This window comes from Nanorana parkeri, unplaced genomic scaffold (assembly GCF_000935625.1).
Source record: "Nanorana parkeri isolate BGI_ZX_2015 unplaced genomic scaffold, ASM93562v1 scaffold1899, whole genome shotgun sequence".
In the NCBI taxonomy this organism is placed as follows: domain Eukaryota; kingdom Metazoa; phylum Chordata; class Amphibia; order Anura; family Dicroglossidae; genus Nanorana; species Nanorana parkeri.
Genome location: NW_017308167.1, coordinates 70,388 through 95,289, shown reverse-complemented (window position 1 = coordinate 95,289; position 24,902 = coordinate 70,388). Strand labels below are relative to the sequence as shown.

Sequence of the window (24,902 nt, the reverse complement as noted above, 5' to 3'; positions counted from 1 at the left end):
CAAATAATTAGAATTAAAATTATAACAAATAAAAAAGTGAAAGAGAATCAGATAAAAATTAAAAAAAGTAAACAAATAGAAATTTTAAAAAGTGGGGTGGGGGGTGCAAAAATGCTCTTTTGCCTGTGTAGTCAAAAATCCTTGCCCTGGCTCAAATACTATGATACCCAAAGCCATGGTGGATTTGGAGACTTGTACATCACCAATAAGACCCGTTTGGTATCATATTTGTTTTACAGGTTACAGGTTTTAGCTTCTGCTACTATGGTGGGATTATTTGTGTATATACACATTTTATATTGTTGGATATATTGTTTTTAATAAAGGTCAGATTTCACAGTCTCCATTGATGTCCAAAAAATGGGAACTTATTATTATACATTCATTCTGGGTGAGTTAACCACAATTGTGAGAATAGGGTAAAATCGAATGTTCTTTTGGTATGTTCTCTTCGAATCGAAAGTTCTTTTCCTCACTGAAAGTGATTACAGTATACCAATTTCAGTGTTTACATTCAGGGCTTGTTCACACCATGTCCAGACCAGAACAGTTTATTCCCGGACCAAAAAAGCATCCCAATGTATCCCTATGGTATTTCTGGTCTCTGTTCACACCAGCGCAGTCTGTTCTGGTCCAGACAAAATAAAAACACTGCTTGTCTCATTTTCTCTGGTCTGGAATGCTCTGGGAACGCATCAAAAACACATACAAATGCATGCAAACGCAATGGACTGTACCTGAAAGCCCATTTTAAGTTTAAAAAAAAGACCAGCACTGTAGCACGGTAAAATCTTGACAAAAACCTCTGCAAAAATACACACTGCACTGCGTTTGCTCATCTGCATTAGATCTGGTCTGGACATGGTGTGAACATAGCCTCATAGCAAGCCATTGTTATGCTGTCACAGCTGTAACAGCCTCTGTCAGTCAAGCATAGCAGCTGCTGCAATACAACATAATGTTGAGCCTCTTTAACCGCCTCCCGGCCGGCCGTTGTTGACATCTGGCCAGCCGGGAGCTTCCTAGATCTGAGCGGGCGTATTTAAACGTCCCGTCAGCCACTCGCGCGTGGGGGAGTCTGCCCAAATTTCCGGCCAGGTCACTATCTGCAAGGAGTTTGCATGTTCTCCCTGTATTCCAGTTTCCTCCCACACTCCAAAGACATGCTGGCAGGTTAATTGGCTCCTCTCTAAGTTGGCCCTCTAAGTATGCATGTGAGATAGGGACCTTAGATTGTAAGCTCCTTGAGGGTAGGGACTGATGTGCATGTGCAACTATGTAAAGTGCTGCGTAAATTGTTGACGCTATATACCAATAATAAATGAAATAAATAAATGACACAGATCTCTGCTTCATCAGCTTCTTTGGGGGTCCCTGGGTGACATTACAGGTCTTGGAGTCCACTGATGTCTCCATAAACAGGACCGGTCACATTTCTTTGCTATCACATAGCTGGGTTTCCTAGCCCCCTATGTGATAACAATGTTAAGTGAATACAAAATCAAGTTGCAAATTAAAAATTAGTCACACATGAAAAAGAATTAGAAAAAACAATGATTTTTTAGAAGTCCCCACCCATACACATTTACAAACATGCGTCGGGTGCGTATACGTGCGAAAAACGATAATTGCGCGCATTAAGCCGCACATGTTACATATTGCCGCGAACATCGCAGTGAGAGCAATAATTTTAGGGCCATCAATCATTGATGACACTAAACTGATGAGCGGTAAAAGCTTTTAAAGCTTTGCTTACCGTCAATTTTGGGTATGGTAGTTTTTTGCGATTTCGACGTTCCGTGCAATTTTAAAGCTTGATATGTTTAGTATCTATTTACCCGACGTGACCCCGTCTTTTATATCTTACCAATAAATTGGGTAATAATAATTGTATTATAACAATGTTAAAAAAACACCTTTTTTTCAAAATGTTATGTAATTTTTCCTTAATATACTAAATTAAAATCCCAGTGGTGATTAAATACCACCAACGAAAGCTCTATCTGTCCTGACTTGGAGCTCTCCTATACAGTAGCCATCCTGTCCATCCTTCCTCTCCCATTTCCATTCACCCAACATTGTATTCTGTGAAATGGCTCACATTTGTGAATGGACAGGGAAAAGGAAGGGCAGGCAGGATTATTAAAGAGCTGCAAGTCTGCTTTGGGACCACTTCCTGACACTTGTGAAGTTGTTAATTGTAAAGAACTCAGTGATCCAGGATGCACATCCTAAAATGTAACTGTTTGTTTTCCAGTACATTTTTAAACTTCTTTTTTCAGCTTTAATGAGGCTGGCAACTTTGCAACAGTTCTCAATAAGTCATGCTGCTGCATAATTGACAGAGGCTGTTAGAACTGTGAAAGCAGAACAGGAGCTTGCTATTAATGTGAACATTGAAATTGGTATACTGTAATAACCACTGTAAGAAAGAAGAAAAAAAAGTTAGACTAGAATAGAAGATGCTCTAAGAATATTCAATTTTGCCCTATTCTTTCAACAGTCTGGTAATTCACTCAGAGAACGAATGTGCATGCAGTTTCATTGGACAAAAAGCTGTGCAATTTTTTTTAAATAAATAGACCCTTAAGTCAGTCACTGTTTAATTAAAAGCCAGTTCTGATCATTTTGAGACTTGTCAATATCTTTTTTTTTTCTTATTGCTCCTTTTACAGGATATGGGCACAGTAGTTCTAGGAAAATTAGAATCTGGGTCCATATGCAAAGGACAGCAGCTTGCCATGATGCCAAACAAGGTATTGTCATTTTAATTAACACATTACCACCCACCTATTTTATTTTCTTGTCCTTTTGGCTTAGCATTTTGTTTCCCCTGCTAACCCTACACAGTCCTTTATTGACTTGTAAGGGTTGGCAAGGGGAACCACTGGTGCCGTAAGAGACAGTTATCCTAAACAGTGTCTCAACTGTGAAGAATCAAAGCACTTCGTAGTTCTGCAGCAGAAGGATTCCACACAGGAAGCAAAATTCACGTAAGTATAAAGCATCTTTTTACAGGAGCATTTTTCTTTGTTCCTTTTTTTTTGGGGGGGGGGGGTATAGAGGCAGTAAATAAAAAAAAAATTGTTTTATTATTTAAGTTTCTAGTTTGTTTGGAGCAGGTTTATACATAGGACACCACAGGCAGCTTCCATTGCTTAGAATAGATAGAGAAATGGAGGTACTGTTGGTATTTTTTTAATTATTCATTGACATATTGTCCCACTGAAGGCTATCTTTAATCTTTTTGTAGGAAAGACAGTCCTGCATATCTAGGTAACAACTGATAATGAAAATCAGCCAGCACACTATTGACACTGTTAATTATGGTCAACTTTAGCTCCACAGCCCTCTCCTTAACATTAAATTGGGTGCTAAATGAGATTTTTATTTAGCGGGCAAAAAAGTAAGCTGAAGTTTTAAAATATTTTTTGCTATGTTAATGGGAACTTATAACGAATATTAAATGGTTGTTATCCCAACTTGGCTGCAAAAGTGGAAATACACTTTAAGGTATTTACTAATTTCTCCCTGCCATCTCTTAAGCAGATTAATTTTCTAATATGCACTGTTTCCATAAAATAACTACAATTAGCAGTGATCTCATTCTTTTCAACAAGTGTCCTGGAACTTACTGCGAAAATTAATTCTACAGATGCTTTGTAGAATGCTAGCTTCCCAGATTGTTGTCAGTATTCAATAAACCCCAAAGATTGCAGCAAGTGAATATATTTCAAACTGATCATTTCCCTCTTGCATTTCTTCCTTGCATTTCTTCATATCTATTACTGAGCCTGGAATGAGGGATTAAAGTATATAATCTCTTCACAAAACCTTAAGGCAGGAGTGGCCATTAGGTTGATCGCAACCTACCAGTCGATTGCATTGCTAACTCTGGTAGATCTAGATCGGAAGTTATATTTGGCTGCTCCGTTTATCTTGGAGCTAAGAGGCTGCTGGCCGGGTGCAATTCTCAGACTTGGCCAGCAGGTAGTGCTCTGTCCCGGCCAAGCTCCTGACACTGTAAGCTGTGGTTCAGAGTTCAGCATTCTGCTGCTCCACTCTGAGGAAGCCCGAGAGCCGGGCCCTGGGGCCACACAGTGATGTTCTTTCTACAATATATATATATTGTAACAAGGACACTCCAATCTGTCTCTCTTGCCGCACTGCTGCTCCGGTCTCAATCTTTAGGGCCACTGTCTGGTTCCTCCAGACAACGGCAATAACATGCCAATCCTCTCAATATGGTTCACAAACCCGCAGCTCCCTGATGCACTGGCCTCCACACTGACTCCTTAAAGTGCACTGCGCTATGAGGGTTAAAACTTTCATTATAAACCACTATATAAAATGTGCAAACCACTATATACTAATTAGTGCATTAATCCACATATAATGAACATTATAAACACAACATTCATAATCCATTTATATCTACAAAGTAATATACTTTTTTTTTTTTAAATCAGGAATCAACTTTATTGTAAAAATAGAAAAGGTAAGGTACAAAGTTACATGGAGGCAAATTCCTCAAAGGCATGGCAGCATTATCAGCATATATTCGAGGCAAAGGTTAAACGTGAATCACAGTAAAGTTATCGTGACATGACACAATTGCTCAAGTTTAGTAGAGTATCCAACACGTTGCCACAGCGGGCCCAGCTGATACAACAAGTACAATCGGTAAAACAATGAAGTTAGGCACCATGCGTGTCGTGGGTCCAGAGTGGCACAGACAGGGGGGGCAAGTGCCAATGTTAGAGCACTTTATGATTTCTAGTTGCCTGCTTTACCGCTGACATTGTTCAAACAAGTTGGATATCTCGTGTGCTCCATGAAAGTAGGGGCAGCATGGGAAGAGTAGTTAGGATAAGGAGGGAACATGAGGGTGAAAGTAGGAGGGAAGAGAGAGAGCAGGAATGGGAGCTCAAGTATGCCGGGTACAGTAGAGTGGCGCGTCTGCTGTGTAGGGTCTGCACCCCCGTTTGGGCTTATGGGGGTACTGCGCTCATGGCTTGTTGGTAGGCATCTGTACCCTGAAACGCGGCCCATGGCCTCCATATGGATCGGAAGAGTTCCTCAGTGTTCCGCAACGTTGAAGTCAGGTCTTCCATGAGGTAGATCTCATCGACCTTTGAGAACCACAACCTGAGGGTGGGACAGCAGGATTGCTTCCAAAGCAAGGGAATGCATGAACGGGCCGCATTCAGGAGGTGTCGGGACAGGGATCTTTTGTATTTTCCAATTGGTATATTGTTCAGGTGTAATAGACAAGCAGCAGCGTTGTCCGTCAGGTCCACCATTACCAGGTCCCCTAGGGTGGCGACCACTCCCCGCCAGAACGGAAGCAGCTGAGGGCAGGACCAGAACGTGTGTAGCAACGTCCCCGGAGCGGTCTGACATCTCCAACACGTGGATGAAACCTGGGGGTACATGACATGGAGGACTGTGGGGACTCGGTACCACCGGGAGACTATTTTGTACCCCAACTCTTGTGTCTTGGAGGCAATAGAGGTATGGTGGGCTAGATGCAGTATGCGGTCTTTTTGGGCTGGTGTGAAGGTAGTGTTCAGATCCCTCTCCCATTTGGCTACGAATTCCGGATATGATTGGGGGGGGGATATCAGCAGGGAATACAGGAGGGAAATTGCATGACGGGTGGGCAGCTCATCTTTACAGACCTGTTCAAAGGAGGTCAAAGGCCTGGCTATCCGTTGGTGGTGGGGTATAGAGAGCAGGAAGTGCCTTAGCTGGGTGGCACCCCAGTGGTCAAGGGGGTGATCTGTCAGATTGATTCTCTGACCGATAGCCACCGGCCGGCAAGATGGAGGTCGCATAGTCTAAACTTATTGGCCTCACGGAGAGGGTTGTCAACACCAGGTGGGAAGTCTGGGTCGCCAATTACCGGAGTCAAAGGCGAGGGGAAGGGAGAGATGTCCGTGGAACGAAAAAGTGATCTGGAGTGTGGGTGCGATAGTGGGATGTGAGCGGGTGGAGGGCGGCAGAGGTGAAGAGAGCCAGGGGAGTCCGGCCAGGGCCGGGTTAGTATCTTCCTCCTCCATACCCACCCACTGCTTGGTTTTCCGGTGACAGCACCAATCCCAAACACGTGCAAGGTGGGTTGCCTTGTGGTATTTGGCCAGGTCCGGGAGGCCAATGCCTCCCCTATTTTTGGGAAGGGTAACTGTATAATAGCGGATCCTGGGGGGGGGAGTAGGACCATAGAAAGGCAGTGAGCATTTGACGCATACGGCGAAAGAAAATTGGTGGGATGCGGATCGGGAGGGCCTGGAACAAATAGAGGATTCTCGGTAAAGTTGTCATTTTTGATGGCATTACAACGGCCAAACCAATAGAGTGACAGGAGGTGCCAAGATAACAAGTCTTGTTTGGTCTTCTGGAGTAGGGGAGCAAAGTTGAGCTTGTAGAGCTTTGTGGGGTCTGCTGCGATATTAGTGCCCAGGTAGGGCAGGGCGTCCGTCAACCAGGTAAACGGAAAGGAGGACTGCAGGCGGTCCATGTCAGCCCGAGGGACGGATATGTTTAAGGCCGAAGATTTAGAGAAGTTTATTTTGAAGTTGGAGAACGAGGCGTAGCGGTCCAACTCCCGCATAAGAGTCGGGAGGGATGAGCAGGGATCAGAGATGAAGAATATCGGGTCATCTGCAAAGGCAGCTACCCTGTCTTCTCCTGAGCGTTTTACTAGGCCTCGGAAATCGGGGAAGGTTCGGACCCGGCATAGGAAGGGCTCCAGGGTGAGAATGAAAATGAGCGTGGAAAGGGGGCAACCCTGCCTCGTGCCGTTGGAAATGGAAAAGAAATCCGAGCGGGCTTCGTTCACCCGGACGGCTGCCGACGGGGCAGAGTAAAGCGTGGAAATCCAGCGCATCATACTGGTGCCCAGGCCAATGTGACGGAGGATAGTCTGGAGGAAGCGCCACTCCACCCTGTCAAACGCCTTTTCCGCGTCAGTGGACAAGAGCAACAGGGGCGACGGGGCGGATCGAGCATGGTGAATTACATTCAACACTCTGGTGGTATTATCTCTAGGTTCTCGTCTGGGGACAAAACCAGCCTGGTCCAGGTGTACCAGATCAGGGATGTACGGGAGCAGTCTGTTGGCCAGGATCTTAGCAAAGATCTTGAGATCTAAATTGAGGAGAGCTATTGGGCGGTAGCTGCTACACTGGGATGGGTCCTTACCGGGCTTAGGATTGACCGCTATGTAGGCGTGTAGGGAGTCCCTGGGGAGAGCTGAGCCCAACAAGAGGGAGTTGTAGGCATCTAGGAAACGGGAAGAGAGGACATGGGAGAAAGTTTTGTAGTAGGGTAGTGTATAACCATCCGCGCCAGGGGCCTTACCCGGTTTGGCTTGCTTGAGTGCCAGATCGTATTCCTCTTGAGTGAACGGCGTGTCTAGGGTGTCTCTGACGTCAGGTGGGAGGGTGGGCATGCCAGACTCACTGATGTAGCATATCAAAGTAGTACTATCATGTGAAGTAGGGGATGATCCCGACCCCGAGCTCAAATTGTATAAGGAGCGGTAGAAGCTTTGAAATTCCCTAGCCATGTCAACGGACGATGTCAATCTAGTTCCCGCGCTGGATGTAATGTGGGGTATAAAGGTAGCTTGGCGAGGGCCCCGCAGGGCCGACGCCAAGGTCCTGCCCGGCTTGTTGGAGAGCTCGTACAGAGTACGACGGCCCTTCAAGAGGCCCTGACGTAAAGTAGAGAGTAATATACTTTTAAATATGTATATGCAAAGTTCATAAATAATCCTTTTTAGAGTTCAATATATCCAGTGCTCTTTAGTGATGTGTGAAATAACTACAGGACTGTGCCCTCAGAAATAACTACAGACTATTCCCTACCGACGGGACTGTGCCGTCACTTACACAATAGACGTGCATTCGGATTCAGACGATCCTGCAAAATCAACGAAATTCAGTTGATTCGGCGGTTTGTCCAAATCTGAAATAAATGTTTTTATATGCCTGAAATATACTAAAATGATATTCGGGCATATACAAATTTATCAGAAAGCACTGTGACCATATTGGCCGCTGGCGGGTTCTGTGCATGCCAGCCCCCATTTTGGAGTACATCTTGGTAGACCAAGATATACTCCAAAATGGGGGCGCGGCATGCGCAGAACACGCCATCTTGGAGTATATCTCAAGATGGCGTATACACCAAGATGGGGCGCCCACATATTCGGGTGCCGCCATCTTGGTGTATACCAAGATATACTCCAAGATGGCGGCGCACATATGCAGAACGCACTGGTGGCCAAAACAGCCGCCGCTCTTTGTGCGGTTTTGGATTCGGAGGCTCGTTGCCTCCGAAACAGCATTAAAATTTGTTTCCATTGCTGAAACAAATGCAAATGTTTTTCATTTTAATTTGTTTTGACCAAAACTAATTTATTTTCCCCCTGCACATGTCTATTATACACTGAGATTAGGAACTTTGAGGGTTTGTTAGGAGTTTGGCCATTACAGGCCATTTACCTTTTCTCTGATCAGAGTGCTGTTTCTGACTAAGGGCCCATTCACAATAGTATGTTCATCGCAATCACAACTAACCTGAGTTCTGTTGCGGGAGGTGGGTTTGCGGTGCCTTTTGTTGGTAGATCTCATTGAGCTGGCCATATAAAAAGTAGATCTTACCCCGCCTCCCGGCCAGGCGTTGTAAACAAGCCATTCGGGAGCTTCCAGGATCTGAGCCGGCGTATTTAAAAGTCCCCTCAGCCACGCCCACTTGTGTATGCGGGAACCTGCCCAAATTTAAAAACAGGCAGCAATGATTACATACAAGCGATCCGCCAGCTATAGAGCCAGCAGATTGCTTGTATAAGGTGGCGGTGTGTGTGGGGGTGGGGCTTACATAAAGAGGAACTGTGTCATCGACCTCAGGGATATCAAGGAAGGTAACACAGAAAAATATATACATTACCCCAAAAGGCCACTAGATGGCAACATAGGAACTAAATATAGAATGACTATAGAAAATGGTATAGGGAAACAATCTATATAAATTCTCATCTACTAATAATGCTAATAACATATTCTATGCCCCATTGGGGCGGCACAACTGATAACACTAAACTGATGAGCAGTAAAAGCCTTTAAAGTGTCGCCTATGGTCATATTTGGGTATGGTAGTTTTTTGCGATTTCGCGGGTGCACACAATTTTAAAGCTTGACATGTTTGGTGTCTATTTACCCGACGTGACCCCGTCTTTTATATTTTACCAAAAAATCGAGTAATAATTAAAGGTGCACCGAAATAACAATTTTAAAACTGAAATAAAAAAAATGGTCAGGCCAGCTGTTGTAAACAAGCCATTCGGGAGCTTCCAGGATCTGAGCGGGCGTATTTAAACGTCCCCTCAGCCACGCCCACTTGCATATGCGGGAACCTGCCCAAATTTAAAAACAGGCAGCAATGCCTGTTTACATACAAGCGATCCGCCGGCTATAGAGCCAGCAGATTGCTTGTATAAGGTGCCGGTGTGTGCCCCACCCCCCCCATCCGCGGCCCCACTGGGACCAGCATGGTGGCTCTGTGACAGAGGATCAGAGGGAGATCAGTACACGATCCATCCCCTCTCCGGTGTCAGAATGCAGAAGTGATGTATATTACATCACTTACGTATTCTGCTGTCATTCTCCAGCTTCAGAAGCTAGAGAGAAGATGATGAAGCAGATCTCTTCTTTGGGGGTCCCTAGGTGTCATTAGGGATGTGTCGGGTGCTCATACGTGCGAAAACGACAGTGAGAATCTCTATCTCTTTTTCTGCAGCCCCTGTTATCAATAAACAGGAATCCTCTATACTGAGTGTTCCTGTTCATTGATAACATGAGGACATAGTATGTTTACTATAACTACAACTATGAATGAACAGGAGGGGATGTAGATCACTACCATTCATTCATAATTGAGGATATAGTACACATACCATGTCCTCAATTATGTACAAACACTCAGCGGTCACTGATCGCTGAGTGTTTGTACCAGCTCTCCTCTGACATGCTGTCGCAGGAGGCTGATCGAGCGGTGTATGGAGGAGAGCTCAGCCTCCTGCGACAGTGCGGCCTGTCTCCGCCCACACACCGCTGTGCCGCACTGTGATAGAAGGCTGAGCGGTGTGGGAGGAGAGACGCCAGCCGCTCACAGCACTCTCCTCCTGCAGCGCTCGGCAGGCTGTCATACTTTCTCTCCTCCCCGCTGTGATGAGCAGCGCCCAGCGGAGAGGAGAGAAAGCAGGGATTGGGCCGATGTATCGGCAGGAAAATTGCACTTTCGGCATTATGCCAAAAATTCAATTTTCGGCCGATATGTTTCAGCGGCTGCTATATATGGGTGCATCCCTAGTAATAAAAATTATAACATAATGTTTAAAAAAACAACTTATTTTTTTCGAAATTTTCAATAATTTTCTTAACTGCTTGAAGACCAGGTGTTTAGACCCCCTTCCTGGCCAGGACATTTTTCAGAGCTGCGGTACTCTGATGTTTATTCCGTCATGCAACGCTGTACTGAAATGAATTTCATACAATTTTTTGGGGACACATAGAGCTTTCTTTTGGTGGTATTTAATCACCACTGCGTTTTTTATTTTTTACTATAATTAGGAAAAATTACTGTTTTTTTTTTTTTACATTGTTAGGAAACATTTATTATTACCCAGTTTTATGGTAAAATATAAAAGTCGGGGTCACGTCGGGTAAATAGACACCAAACATGTCAAGCTTTAAAATTGCGCGCACCCGCCAAATTGCAGAAAACTACCATACCCAAAATCGGCCATAGGCGACACTTTAAAAGCTTTTACCGCTCATCATGTGTTATCAGTGATTGATGGCCCTAGAATTATTGCTCTCACTGTGACGTTCGCAGCGATATGTAACATGTGCGGCATCGTCTTTTTTGTGGGGACTTTAAAAAATGTTTTATTTTTTTATGTGTAACTTTAAATTTTTAGGGGGGCTTTCATTTTTTTTTATCCTATTTTTTTTTCTTCACTAAACTTTATTGCTATCGCATACGGGGGCTGATAAAACCCCTATATGTGATAGCAAAATATGTGAACGGTCCTCTTTATGGAGACATCAGGGGTCTCCAAGACCCCTAATGTCACATAGGACCCCCCAAAAGAAGCTGCTAAAGCACAGATCTGCTCCATGAGCTTCTTTCCGGCTTCTGAAGCTGGAGAGTGACACAAGAATGCGGAAGTGATGTAATATGCAACACTTCCGCATTCTTGCAGAGGAGAGGGAACCGCACGGAGCTCGTGTAACGCGCGCGAGGGGGGGCTTGTCTGAGGGGACGTCTATAGACGGCCGGCCCGGAGGTAGTTAATATAGTAAAAAAAAAATCAGTGCTGATTAAATACCACCAAAAGAAAGCTCTATCTTTCTCCAAAAAAACTGTATAAAATAATTTCAGTACAGCGTTGCATGACGGAATAAATGTCAGTCAAATTACTGCAGAGCTGAATACTGAAAAATGGCCTGACCAAGAAGGGGGTGTAAACACATGGTCTTCAAGTGGTTAAGACAAAAAATTGTGGGCACCCCTGCCTTAAGGCCTTTCAATTTCCTAGGTATTTAAAGGAGAACTATGTGGTTAAGGCTTTTCCCCATAGTTCTCAGGGTAACGGGAGGACACAAACTAGCGTCCTCCCGTCACCCTAGGCTCAGTATACTGCGAGCTGTAGCTCGCAGTATACTTAGACGCTGAAGCTGATCCCGACAATTATGCCGGAATCCGCCCAGCTGCGTGACTGACAGCTGGCTCTGCCTATCTAGAGGCAGAGCCAGCTGTAGCTGCCCCCTCCCCCGTCCGTTCCGCCAGTCAGCGCTGGAGGAGGGGGGAATCCAGCCCCTCCCCTGTCACGGCAGAGAGCCGTGACAGGATCGAGAGGTGAGCGAACGCCGGTATGTGTTCGCTCACCTCCCTATCTATTGAGCCGACCTGTGACAGTCTAATTGTCACAGGTCGGCTAGAACTATGAGGTGAGTGAAAAGCACTCACCTCATAGTTCTCCTTTTAATATAGTATCACATGGATATAAGGCCTGCTCAAATCAGAAGGAACTTCATCACATCTTATCTCCAAGCTCTTGAAATATGGGGAATTGCCTCTAGCAGGTTTTGATTGTCATGACTCAAATATCCTTATCCTTTGATAGAATGTCTAGTTGTTTGAATTTTTCACAGTCTGAAATGAAAAAATCTGGTACTTTGCATGGTATTTACTTGAAGAGAATTGTTAACAATGCAGTGCATAATTCTTTGTAGCAACATTGAGGAATTAAACTTTCCAAGCACCATGCTGGTTTGGTTCCTCCATCTGGGCAATGTGGCCATAACACAATTCCCGAACCGGCAGAATTATCTTTTTAGAGAACCCTCTTATGTTATCTTTATCCTGGAAACAAAAGTTTTTTGATCGTACATCACAAGACGCAAGGGAGGTCCATTCTTTAACCACTGGGTTATGCAGCTATCTTCAGGTGATTTGACACTGGAAAATCTGTCAAAGCTGCAGGACAGCCCTGCATAACCCTTCCCAGTCCCAGCATGCCTCAGTTTTTTAGTGTCCTTAATGAACTTCAACTAGATGGATGCCTTCTCTCATCTCAATTTTTTTTTTCCCCCCTACATGCTGCTTTAAACCACTGCGGTGCCTCCAGCAGCTATCCAGATTGGGTTTTCTCCTCGGCAGAACCTTGGCAAACCCCACTGCCATGCCCTTCAGATGCATCGGCACTATCCCCAGTTCCCTAAATGGTTATATTTATGGCTTAGTTTGCAATTGTTATGTTGAGCTTTTACCTGTTTCTCTTTTTGAAATTGGCACCAGTTTTCATTTTTTTTAAGGACTATGGGCCTATGTGCAGCCTACCTCCCAGGTACAACACTGCGCATGTGCCTGCCATTTTCTCACTCTGGAGCAGGCTCTGGCTAAATGCATGCTTCTGTTGTGACTCGGCACAGCAAGGTAAAAAAAAAGCTGCACTTATTATGCCTGGGTCACCTTTTGCCTGCATGTGCCTGGAGACACGCACAGATTTAGTTTTTTAGCGGGTAGACATGGCAGATCACAGACTTAGATACCTGGGGGCGGGAACCTGACAACTGTTTTGTTGAGGGTTCTACACCCTCTGAGGCCACCATCTCTGCCAATTCCATGTTTTTGCTCTATACCCCCTTCCCTTCATGCATCAGGGTCCTCCTCTGCACCCTTTAGAATGCACCTCCTCTGATATTATTCAGGATTTATATAGTGCCAACAGCTTGTGCAGAGCTTTTCAATATAAAGAGGACACTACAGTTTACAATACAAGTTAAGACAAGATGGTAAGAAGGGCCCTGCCGTGGGAGTTTACAATCAAGACTTATTGTCTTCTGAGGAGTTTATTGCTTTATGGCTAAAAAAAAATTATTTTTTATGTGGAATATGGATAACATCTTTGAGACTTCAGATTCCAGGGTTTGCAAATGAGCCCCCTCTCCAGCTACCTTAGTCTCTCCTCTGTCTGTCTGCTTTTACACTACCTGAGGAAGAAATGACAAGGTCTGCCTTCAGCTTTGAGGAATCAGCCCAGGAAGAGGACACATACCATAAAGCTCAAGGACACTGTGTTTGTGGATGCAGTTCATACATGCTTGAATTCAGAACCACCTGCATCCACCATTCCAATGGTCACTAGTCTGGGATCCTTGAAAATGCCAAAACCTGCAAAAACTTAAACTGTACAATTGCTGTTAGAGCCTGTGTGCTGTATGGTGATTGAGATCACACTGAAAAATCGTTTACTTCTCCAAAATGGTTTGCCCATCAATATCCTTTTGAGGGTAACTTCCTAAGAAATGGGCTGTCCCAATTGTGGAGCCTGCCATCTTTTGTTTAACCAAGATCCTAACAGTCCTAGTAAACAATCTTCATGTTTTCAGGACCACATGGACAAAAGTTTAGAAGTTTTCTTATAAAGTGTATTTATCCAAATTGGGATAACATCCACTTTATATTTGTTACATGTCAACAGTTGGATAGCATACCTTTAAAAAACAATTGCGGCTGACTTTTTTAGCTGTTCATTGTGCTAATGCCAGGACTAAGAAATCCTGCTTACTGTCAGGGTGGTTGTGAGTTTTGTTTCAAATAAGTACTCTGGAGTTCATTATCACTTGTAAACTAGATGAGCAGCACTGTCTTTACTAACAAAGGGTTAAAGCCCTGAACACCTTGTATGTTAATTAGGGGGGGACTCCGTCTTTCCTTAGTCTTTCTATTAAGTATCCTTTTACTAAAATTGAGGGAGAAGCTAGCAAAGGCCTGCAACTCAAACACAGCTAAATGGTACTCGCTGATAACAATTTCTGATCCTTTTTATTTTTTTTAGTGTCATGTGACAGTTTTTCTAAAACAATACATACTAAGCATTTTAGGACAGTGGTGAAGTTCCAGGGCCCAGTTGCAGCTGCTACAGCTGCCACCCTGGAAGTTCTGCCACGGACTCCAGACTGTAGAGGGACTACAAATCCCAGCAATACAGCAATGCAGAATATCACCAGCTATAGAGGACTACAAGTCCCAGCAATACATTATACAGCAAGAATATGAAGCTACATACTCTGTGTTGCTCACCAGGACTATGTAGTCTCTCAGGAGGCTGCACGCGAGGGGCGGGTATCATCATGGCAGGTGGGAAGGAGTAGGGGATGAACGGCCGGACCAGCGCTGTAAACGGGTGCCGCGATGATCTCCACAAGGCTGCTGCGAGGTCTTCAGAAAATGTGGGATCTTGCGGCAGCCGAATCTATTTAAAAATGTAAAGCGCTGCTGTCTGCGCTTAGCATCCAGGGCATTTTTACGAGTACTTGTGAAAATTCCCAGTATTGGTACTGATCCTGGTATCTGTGCATCCCTCATTTATAGATATGCCATGTGAATAGAAACATATAACATATATGCCCTGGCATCCTGCTGTTTCCACAATGTTGGACCTTATCTGTATGGTCCAACAGCTATGGCTAGAGACCCTGAGTCCATCTTAGCAGACCTTGAAGTACTTTAACACTTAGAGCTTTTTTCTGGTTGTCTCATGTTTTTGTATTGATGGCCTAGTAGATACACTCCAACTTTTCTGGATGAGTCTCGTATGGCAGATCCTATGATCCTATGAGTTACATATGGCAGATCCTGTGGCTCAAATGCTGGTCTGCGGCGCTCCCCTGCAGGATGCAACCAGAGCGCATACCTTTTGCTGCCTATCACCTTTTCTACAAATCTTACATCAAGGATATAGCGGGGTATCAAGTACTTTCTTACCTCAGAAGGAGAGAGCCACCAGTAGCAAAATCTTCTGCTTCCTTTTTCAGAAAAGTTCCTCTCATTCTCTCAGGCCTCAGGTTCGAAACCCAAACAGGGCATACAGTTCCGTGGTGTGGTCCTCCAAGCCTGCCAAGTCCCTCTTCCCATTGAGAGGTCGTCTCCACTTTTACAAGTGGTGGGACATCTGTAAACCATCTCGGCTTTTGAGGCACCGGACATTCCCAACGCCTGGGTTCACAGTGTAATGGTCAAAGACTACAAGCTGGAGTTTGGCTCCCTGCCTTCTCTTCAGTTCCTCTTATCAAATATGCCAATGTCTTCTCAGAGGCGGGTCTCTTTGCTGCTCTAGGTCAGCTCCTCTTCCAGGGGATCATAGTCCCTCTTGCAAAGGCAGGAAAAAACAGAGGTTCCATCACAATCTGTTTACTGTCCCCAGGGACAGTGGCTGGGGTTGAGCCACTGGGGTTGAGCCACTTGAGCCAATTATCTCTCTCCCCCGCCCCTTCCACTTGAAGAGCAGCTTCGGACCCATTCACACTATGTTCGGACCAGATCTGGATGCGTCTCTGTAAAAAGGGTATGTGCATTTTTTAGGCTTTCATGTGCATTGTTTTTTTTTTGGTTTTTTTTTAGTCTCAATTGGATTTTGGTATGTTTGCATGCATTTTGGTGTGTTCCAAACAAAAACAAAATAGTGCAAGCAGTACTTTTTTTTTTTTAAACATTCTGGAAATTAACTAACCTCACGTTTGCCCTTGGAATGAATGGTTGTGCATTTTTAGACCAGGCAAAAAAAAATTCTGTTCTGGAGATTGTGTGAACAAGCTCTTAGTGCTGATGGCCACTTCCCTTGAAGTGGTATCCTTTGCAGAGTTTCATTCCTGAAACCTGCAGCTCAATTGCTTCTTAGTTACTGGCAGTTTTATTCTGGAATAATTCTTCTTTGCCGGCAGTAATGGCATGGCTGTTGAAACCCAGGTTCTAAAGGGGGAGGGTTATCATGGAATCTGTCATCCCAACAATGCAGAAGTAATGTAAGTGCAAATCCCTTTAAAGTTCATTTCAATTTTTGCAGTCAAAATTGAGAAAAAAACCCATATATCTGTTCCTATTCGCACAGCATGTCTAACAATGTAAATTTTTTTTAGATATCTCTATTTAGCAGGGCTCTCCATGTTCCTCTCCTAATTTCTGTACCCGCGAACTCTGATTGTCCTAATAGCAGAGCGTATTCTCATTAACATAGTGTCTTCAAAGCTTTAACCCTTAGGACAGACAATCCTGCTCATCTAATTTACAAGTGATAATGAAGTCTGCCAGCACAGTGCAGACAAGGATAATTATTTTAATCAAAACTTCCCCCCAATCCTCCATACAGTGAGAACTAAGCAGGATTTTTCAGACCTGGCATTTGCACAATAAACATCTAAAGAAAGTGCAATTTTTTTCTTTTTTAAGTTATGCTATGTGATTAGGAGCATGTAACAAATATAAAGTAGGTTTTCTCCTAATTTGGCTGCAGAAGTAGAAATAGACTTTTAAGGTGTATTTTAGGTGGTGTGAGCTGGAGTGCTTTCCCCTTGGGTGATTCTCAGTTGGAAAGATCTTTTCTGCAACTGGGTCTGGACCCTCGTTTGGTTAGTAAAGGTCAGTTTTCTGCCTTAGACATCCTGTTTGACACTGCTGGCATCTCATTCATTCAGACCTCCATTGGTGGCTTTCCTTTTGGTCATCACCTTGGGTAGATGGGTGTCTAAACTGGTGGCTATGTTCTGTAAGAAACCCTTCCTTGTTCTTCACAGTCAGAAGGTCATTTTTGACCTAGCCTTTTCTTCCAAAGCTAGTCTCAACTATTCACCTTAACTAGGACATTTTCCACCACATCCTTCAAGGCCAGGACATTCTCCACTTATCCTCCAGGACGGTTCACATGAGATGGCCTTGCCTACCAGAGAGATTTAAAGGCTCCTAGGAGCCAACACCTTAAGGTCTTGTGTTTTCTGCTTCCTGACAGCACCCCAGACCTTTCTATACATCTTTTTTTTTTTATTCTTTCTATCTATGGAGTTGACTGCAGAGGTCAGAGGCCCCTCCTTGACAGCCAAAGGCTACACAGCAGGCCAAAGGGACTTGTGGCCCTAGGGGGATTGGATAAGGGGGGGGGGGGGGGTTTTGGCATGCAGTTTAGGCCCCACTACTACATACCCGAATTCCCTGGTTCCATTTGGAAGGTATGTGTCTGACCTGGTCAGGGGACATACCTGCTGAGACCTGAGTGGACTCTCAACCACCTCCTCTGCTTCCACTGGTACCCATGACTGTGGGTACCCTATGCACAAAAGTGACATCAAGGAGTGGGGGGAGCACTCAGCTAAGGGCTTGCGGTAGTGTGTGCCTGCCCATGGAAAATCCTGAACATGTAGGCTCCTGGAGATTAGGGTACCATCTCCTCTTCAATAAGTCTTAGCACCTAGCACATTAAGTTCCATGTAGCAGCCCTCTGTCTTCAATTGTAGCCTTACCACCAACCACTGGTTAAAAGGTTGTTTAGACCCCCCCAAAAAAGACTCAAAGCCCCCATTAGACCTACAAACTATACTAGAAGATCTCTCTGAATTCCCATTTAAGCCTATTGCAGAAGTGGATATCGGGCACCTCATTAACCTTCCTTATAGCCAATACATTAGCTCATAGCGTTTGCGAAATTGAAGCTTTTCAGTTAAAGAACCTTTCCTCACTCTGTTGGGTGACGGTCATCCTGAAAATGGACCAATCCTTATGACCAAAACTAGTTTCTAATTTTCACAGGGTCCAAGAAGTGGTACTGCCCTCCTTCTGCCAACATGCGCCCTCGCCGAACAGAGGAAAGTTTGGTTTGTTGGATGTCAGGAGATGCTTTCTTTCATACATTGAAAGTATCAGGTCCTTTAGAAAATCCAATGAGCTCTTTGTTCTCTTCCATGGTTGAAGAAAAGGGTCCTAAAGCATCAAAATGCATGTAGTTAGATGGATAAGACTAGCCATGAGCTGATATTACACCGCAGCAGGCAAAGACGGCCCTCTCAGCATCACTGCTCATCCTACACAGTTTCTCCACTTCGTGAGCTGAGAGAACTGGTACCTTCATAGAACAGAATTTTTTTTTTGTGCTTGATCAGCTTTCTTTAGTGTACTACCAAGGAAAGGAAGTAGTGCTTTTTTACATAGTTTACCTGGTGTTTAGCTTTTCAGCTGCATTGTTTTTTTAGGTTGAGCAGTTCAGAAAAAATGTTTTTTTTGTTGTTTTTTTTACACTTTCTAGATCAAAATATGGAAGTTGTAAAATAAATGATTTTTACTACCTAAGCTGATTTTTCTTTTATTGTTATAAAAGGAGGATTTCTGCCTTTTATAGTGTATTTCCACTTTTGCCAACCAAATTGGGATAACACCTGTTTTTTGGGGGGCTTTTTATTTGATATACTGTAGGTTCCCATTCACATATAAGTTGGTAACAAGGATGCATAGGGGTTTAGACAGTGCCACATCCTAATATCAATGGATAAGAAAGAACAGAAAAAAATGACTTTAGGCACTGCCATGATGACCACTTCAATTTATATATAGAAAACATATTTTGTGTACATTATTACAAATGTATAGCAAGGTTAAAGTCATCAACATACTGTATATAATCTTATTTACAAAACTGTGAAATTGTATGCCTATCATGAACCTGCACCTCCTCAACTGGTATACAATAAATAGTTAACCAAGTAATGTTTATGCGATATCATTAGTATATGATCATGATAATTATAGATATTTTTCCATGGGAGGGTGCTCAACTCTTGCTTTACGTGTTTTGCGGTACCACCGCTTTTTTAGGAGCTTATGGGCATACACTATAATGTAAAAACAAGCTGTGACGGGGGATGTGGGAGACACAGAACACACACAGAGACCAAGAGTGGTTTTTAGGACCCTTGACAAGGGGGTTGTTTATTAGAGGTTCGCAACATTAGGGTACGGCAAGTGTAGTAGCAATCCGGGCAAAACAAACGGCTAAAACAGCAAGGGATAGCAAGGGTAAAGTCCAGGGGCACAGGGCATCAATCCAGGCACAGCAAAGGGGTAACAGCAACCAGGTACATCAAAAGATGGTCACGACTCACACTTAGGCTGGGTTCACACCTAGGCGTATCGAATATGCGCGTTTGTCGTGCGTTTCGTGCCGTGCGGTTTACCGCGATTCGCGGCAACAAAAGCACGACAGAAGCGCGTTTCCGAGTGCTACTTAGCTGTATCCCAATGGATACGGGTGGCAAATACGCCCCAAATAAGCTCCTGTACTTCTTTGGGCGTAGGGCGTTTTGCAGCGCGTAGGAACGCGCTGTAAAACACCCAGGTGGGAACCATGCCCATAGGCAATCATTGGTTTTCACATGTTGAGCGTTTTACAGAGCGTAGGAACGCGCTGTAAAACGCCCAGGTGTGAACCAGGCATCAGGTCACTCTGCAGAAGACAGATCCACATGGGATGGTAAGGCAGGAGGCTGTCTGCATAGCTGGTCTGTGGAGCCTCTTAAGTGTTTGAGCAGGACAACAGTTCACACCTAGTAAGGCACTGCAAGTACCAGTAGTCCCTAACACACATTCAGAGCTAGATGTCCGAGCAGTCCTCATCTTCTAGTTTCTTTCCAATGAGACCCTCAAGCCATGAATCTCATGTCTAACTCTGAAGTATAAAGAACCTCTGTCTAGTCTGAGCACGAGGCTGGTAATTGTACCTGGAGTCTTGGCATTCTGCTACTGGGGCCAAATTGCTGGCGACAAAAAGTCTAACTTTGTCCTGGTTTAGGATGCAACATATCCTGTGCTTCCTAATGAGAGGAGCCTGATCTCCAGACCCCCCTGTGTGAAAGACTACATGGATAAATTAAGTAGACTGATTAACATGAGGCCTTTTGAACATTTGTTCTTAGAGGTTGTTAATTTCCAAACACATCTATTATTTCAAAGCTACTATTTCTGATCTTCGTTACACAAGCTTTATCAGTAACTCTTAAAAAGTAAACATTGATATGCTAAGTTTCAGCCAAGTTAGAATATATACATACGTTGCTGTTCACAAATTTATCCTACATCATGGCTAAAAAATAGATGCAAAACAATATTAAATCATCACACAGGTGGAAGGAGCGATGCAACAAATCAACCAGGTGGGCGTCCAGGCACACAAGACCAGAATTGTCCCTAATTCCATCATAGCAGACAATAGCAGAAATGCTCAATGTAATCTCAGCAGTATCTCTAAGGCCTAGTTCACACCAGAAACTGCATCACAACTGCATGCGTCTGCGCAGTTGCACTGCAATGCGTTTGCAATGCGTTTTTTAACTGCACTAAAAAATTCTAATTAGGCATGTAGGTCACTTCCTATTCCTGTCAGAGCATTTTCTATGTTTGTTTTGTTCGTTTGGGAGCTCAGTCATGCTTTCTTGGTTGGCTGGCTTGGTGCTAGTTTTGACTTAAGCCATTCTTTTTTTATGTGTTCCGTTGCGTTTGATGCGTTTTGATGCAGTTTAAGTAGGACAAGCAGTACTTTTTCTGACTGCAGTTGAATCAACTGCAATGGTGTGAATTAGGCACAAGAAAGCCCATAAGAAAGCATTGGGATGTATTTTTAACTGCGCAGTTGAAATAAACTGACTGCATCACAACTGCATATGGTGTTAACAGGCCCTAAGGGCAATCTGATAAGCTATTAAATACGTTTAAAACAACAAACAAACCTACCAGGACGTATGTTGTAAAGGAGCTTGTACAAAGGTATAAGAGTATAGATGTAGACATTAGTTGGGCCTCCCACATATATGGTTGTGACCAGGATTTATTGGAAGAACACCAGAATTGTTTGTAAAGTAGTTGGATTGCTGCCCTGTGCCCCTGGACTTTACCCTTGCTATCCCTTGCTGTTTTAGCCGTTGGTTTTACCCAGATTGCTACTACACTTGCCGTATACTAATGTTGAGAACCCCTAATAAAGAACCCCCTGGTCAAGGGTCCTAAAAAACGCTCTTCGTCTGTGGGTTCTGTGTCACCCACATCCCCCGTCACTACTTGTTTTTACATTATAGTGTATGCCCATAAGCTCCTAAAAAAGCGGTGGTACCGCAAAACACGTAGAGCAAGAGTTGAGCACCTCCCAATGGAAAAATATCTATCATTATCATGATTATATACTAATGATATTGCATAGAAATTACTTGGTTAACTATTTATTGTATACCAGTTGAGGAGATGCAGGTTCATGATAGGCATACAATTTAACAGTTTTGTAAATAAGATTATATACAGTTGGGCAAAAAAGTATTTAGTCAGCCACCAATTGTGCAAGTTCTCCCACTCAGATGAGAGAGACCTGTAATTGGCATCATAGGTAGACCTCAACTATGAGAGACAAAATGAGAAAACAAATCCAGACAAATCACATTGGCTGATTGTAAATAAGACCTATATATGTTGATGATTTTAACCTTGCTATATATTTTTAACAAACAATGTACACAATAAAATATATTTTTTATATAGAAATTGAAGTGGTCATGGTAGTGCCTAAAATGTAATGTTTTCTGTTCTTTTTTATACAGACATATAAGTTAAAATAACATTTACATTAAAAAATGCTTTTTGCAGTTTAAATTGGATTTACTTGGGTTAGTTGCTTGACTTCTTAAGGGTTTAAAATTCTACTTGCTTCTCCTCCTTTGTAATGTTAGAAGGAGATGTGAGAGATTAAAGGAATAAAAGCTTGGCTTCTCCATTGTATGTTATTGGGAGAAACAATCTTCAAATTTCAGTCCTAAGTCTTTCTATAAGGACAGATAACTGTGAAGGTGCTCCATAAAACATTGAATCAGCTATGTTGCCTGCTGCAACAAAATATCTAAAATGTAAGAAATAAGATTTTTTCATTATGCTGTGTGTCTAGGAACACATAACAAACATAGAAGGGTTTCTTCAATTTTAAATGAAAAAGAGGAAATACACTTCACAGTTATAATACTGCTAAAAACTATGATCTGGTACGGGATAGCATTTGTACCTTTTAGCAACTGAAGTGTGCTGTAACCAAAGCCTTTGTGTTTTGTGCATAAAAAAATCTCCATGCCTATGTTGTCTGTTCGTACCATACTTGAGTGTTAACTCTAGTTTCGTTGTTTCTTTCCATGAAGCATACTGTTGAAGTCCTTGGCCTTCTGTCTGATGAAGTAGAAACAGAGCTTGTTGCTCCTGGGGAAAATCTGAAGATCAGGCTCAAAGGCATTGAGGAGGAGGAAATTCTACCAGGATTTATACTCTGCGATCCGAACAACCTTTGTCATTCTGGACGCACATTTGATGCCCAGGTGAAAACTTCATGTTTGCTAATCTGCCTAAAAAATGCTTCATGAGCAAAAAGTCTTCCAGATCTAATTACCCATTAGTTGCTTGGCTGTCATGCTGTCCCCTTTGCTTAAGCACTTTTGTCCCAAATTCAGAATAAGCTTGCCGATAACTTCTGACTTTCTTGACCTACATACATGTTCCAGTTGAAGCCAGAAGGTCAGTATAAGGGACAAAAAAACCCCTAGGGTTTTCAGTAGGTCAGCAATAGGTCCCATGTTCCCCTTGGGATATTGTACAAGCTATGCAGATAAAAACATCTAAAATAGTAAAGCATTAAATATTGATAATGGATACAAAATCATGATTGTCTGCTCTAAAAATGCTTCCTTTTAATAGTCTAAGGCCCTGGGCATTATTTCAATGATGTGTAGTTGTGGAGTACCGTATACATATAAATGTTTCTGTTACATATTAATAATGTGTATGGAAGCTGTTGGGTTAAGATCACTGAAAGCATTATGAACATACACCCATGGGATGTTGGTTAATTGTCATGAAATAATTACAAAGATGATGCAGAAAATGACCAAATAAATTGCAGGCATACTCTATTAACCCTTTTGCTGCCACCAATGTGTGGGATTCATCGGCAGCAGCGGGCCCCTGTAAACAGACACAGCCGTGCGGGTATCTATCTATCTATCTGTGTAAAGCAGACCTTCAGCTTTACACCAGAAGCATTTTGGGTGGTATTGAAGACGCCTGATTGCTTCCAAGTTCCAAGAGTCGGTAAATGTGTGTCCTTCCCTCCAACACCTCAGACTGTTGCTCTTTTAGCTGCTGTTGTAGGTTTATAGCAGAATCCCCAAGTGCCCCTTCATTTGGAGGAAATTTCCCTCTTTTGGGAGCAAATCCCACTGTCTTGTGTTCCTCCCGCCATTTGCATATATGTATAGACAATTTTTTTTAAAAACAACACTTTTTAATTAACGAAAGTATTCTACTACACCACCTTCATTATTACTCTTGCTTTTTAAAAAAGCCAGTATAAAGAAAAAGTAGTGGTAAACAAATTCATGTGTGGGTTGCGCTAAAAGGTGTCCCTAAAAGGAAGTCTTTCACCTTCAGGTTTTACTGCCACTTGGAGGAGAAGTGAACACTGGCAAACAAAAAAAACTGTAGGCAAACCCAATATTACCCTTTCTACTGCCAGAATGCCTCAGTTGTTTGCAAGTGTCCTAGGATGTACATCTTCTCTTCAGCTCTGGTTTGTGGAAGACTAACCTATTTTCTCTTTCGTTCATTGAAAAACGCAGCTGAATCTTCATTTTACTGAACGGTTATATGCTGCTTGCAGGAGTAGGACTCTAGGCAGATAAACAACAAAGCTGGTGGCTCAACCCCCCACTTGTTAGTGGTAGCTCAGTTGTTTTGCCTAGCGTTGAGGAGTAAGGACATGGCTTCCTGCTGGGGATCTTAGTTCTATTCTTTTAGTTTATTTTCCCCTTCGTCTTCCAGAACAGCTTATGAGAGATGGGCTCCACCCCTTTTAGTAGGAAACACGTCACCCCTAGTTGTTTTAAAAAGCCTGCCTCCTAGCGCCTCCGTTTTTTTGTGTTTCCTCCGTCAGGGGGAGACATGTCACCGGAACGGTGGGGGGATAGGGGAAAGGTACCCCAGTATTCCCTCTCAGTGGGACCCTTGTGAGGGTCAGAAGTACCTTAGTATGCCGCCGGTGCGCTCCTCTGTCAGTAGGGGTTTCCTCACCAGATCCTTCCTCCTCTTCAGTGCCTGGGGAGGGCCAGTACTGGAACCTGCGTTACCCCCTTGGCTGAATCCTTGGACCGAGTGGCTCAGCAGTCAGGGGCTGCCGGTCTGGGGATTCCGGGAGGTTCTCCACGGCCGGATCGGAGGGCCGACTAGGTCACTTCTGGTGCGGGTGACGCACTTCCGGGCGCCGCAGGCCTTGCGTTCCAGGCCTCGTTTCCGGCGGAGAGGAAGGGGGATGGGCCTGGCTGGTGCACGAGGCGTGATCACAGGCTTATCTGTGAGAGATCGCCGGTGGGACTACTAGTTTTTCCCCAAGATGAATCCTGTTCCTCTACAGCCCGCAAAGATGGATATGTGTCCTTCAGGCACCAGCTCTGCTCTGGTAGGTGGATACTTCCACGTATTTCTTCCCTGTA

General features: G+C 43.7%; 1 protein-coding gene across 1 annotated transcript in view; it reads left to right on the top strand.

Moving 5' to 3' along the window:
- LOC108800068 (eukaryotic peptide chain release factor GTP-binding subunit ERF3A) overlaps positions 1 to 24,902 on the top strand; it is a 219,248-nt gene that overhangs the window by 152,481 nt on the left and 41,865 nt on the right. Inside the window, exons 15-16 of the mRNA XM_018572010.1 lie at positions 2,676 to 2,756; positions 22,563 to 22,736. Of these exons, the coding sequence (XP_018427512.1) occupies positions 2,676 to 2,756; positions 22,563 to 22,736 (255 nt within the window). The remainder of the gene's footprint in view (positions 1 to 2,675; positions 2,757 to 22,562; positions 22,737 to 24,902) is intronic.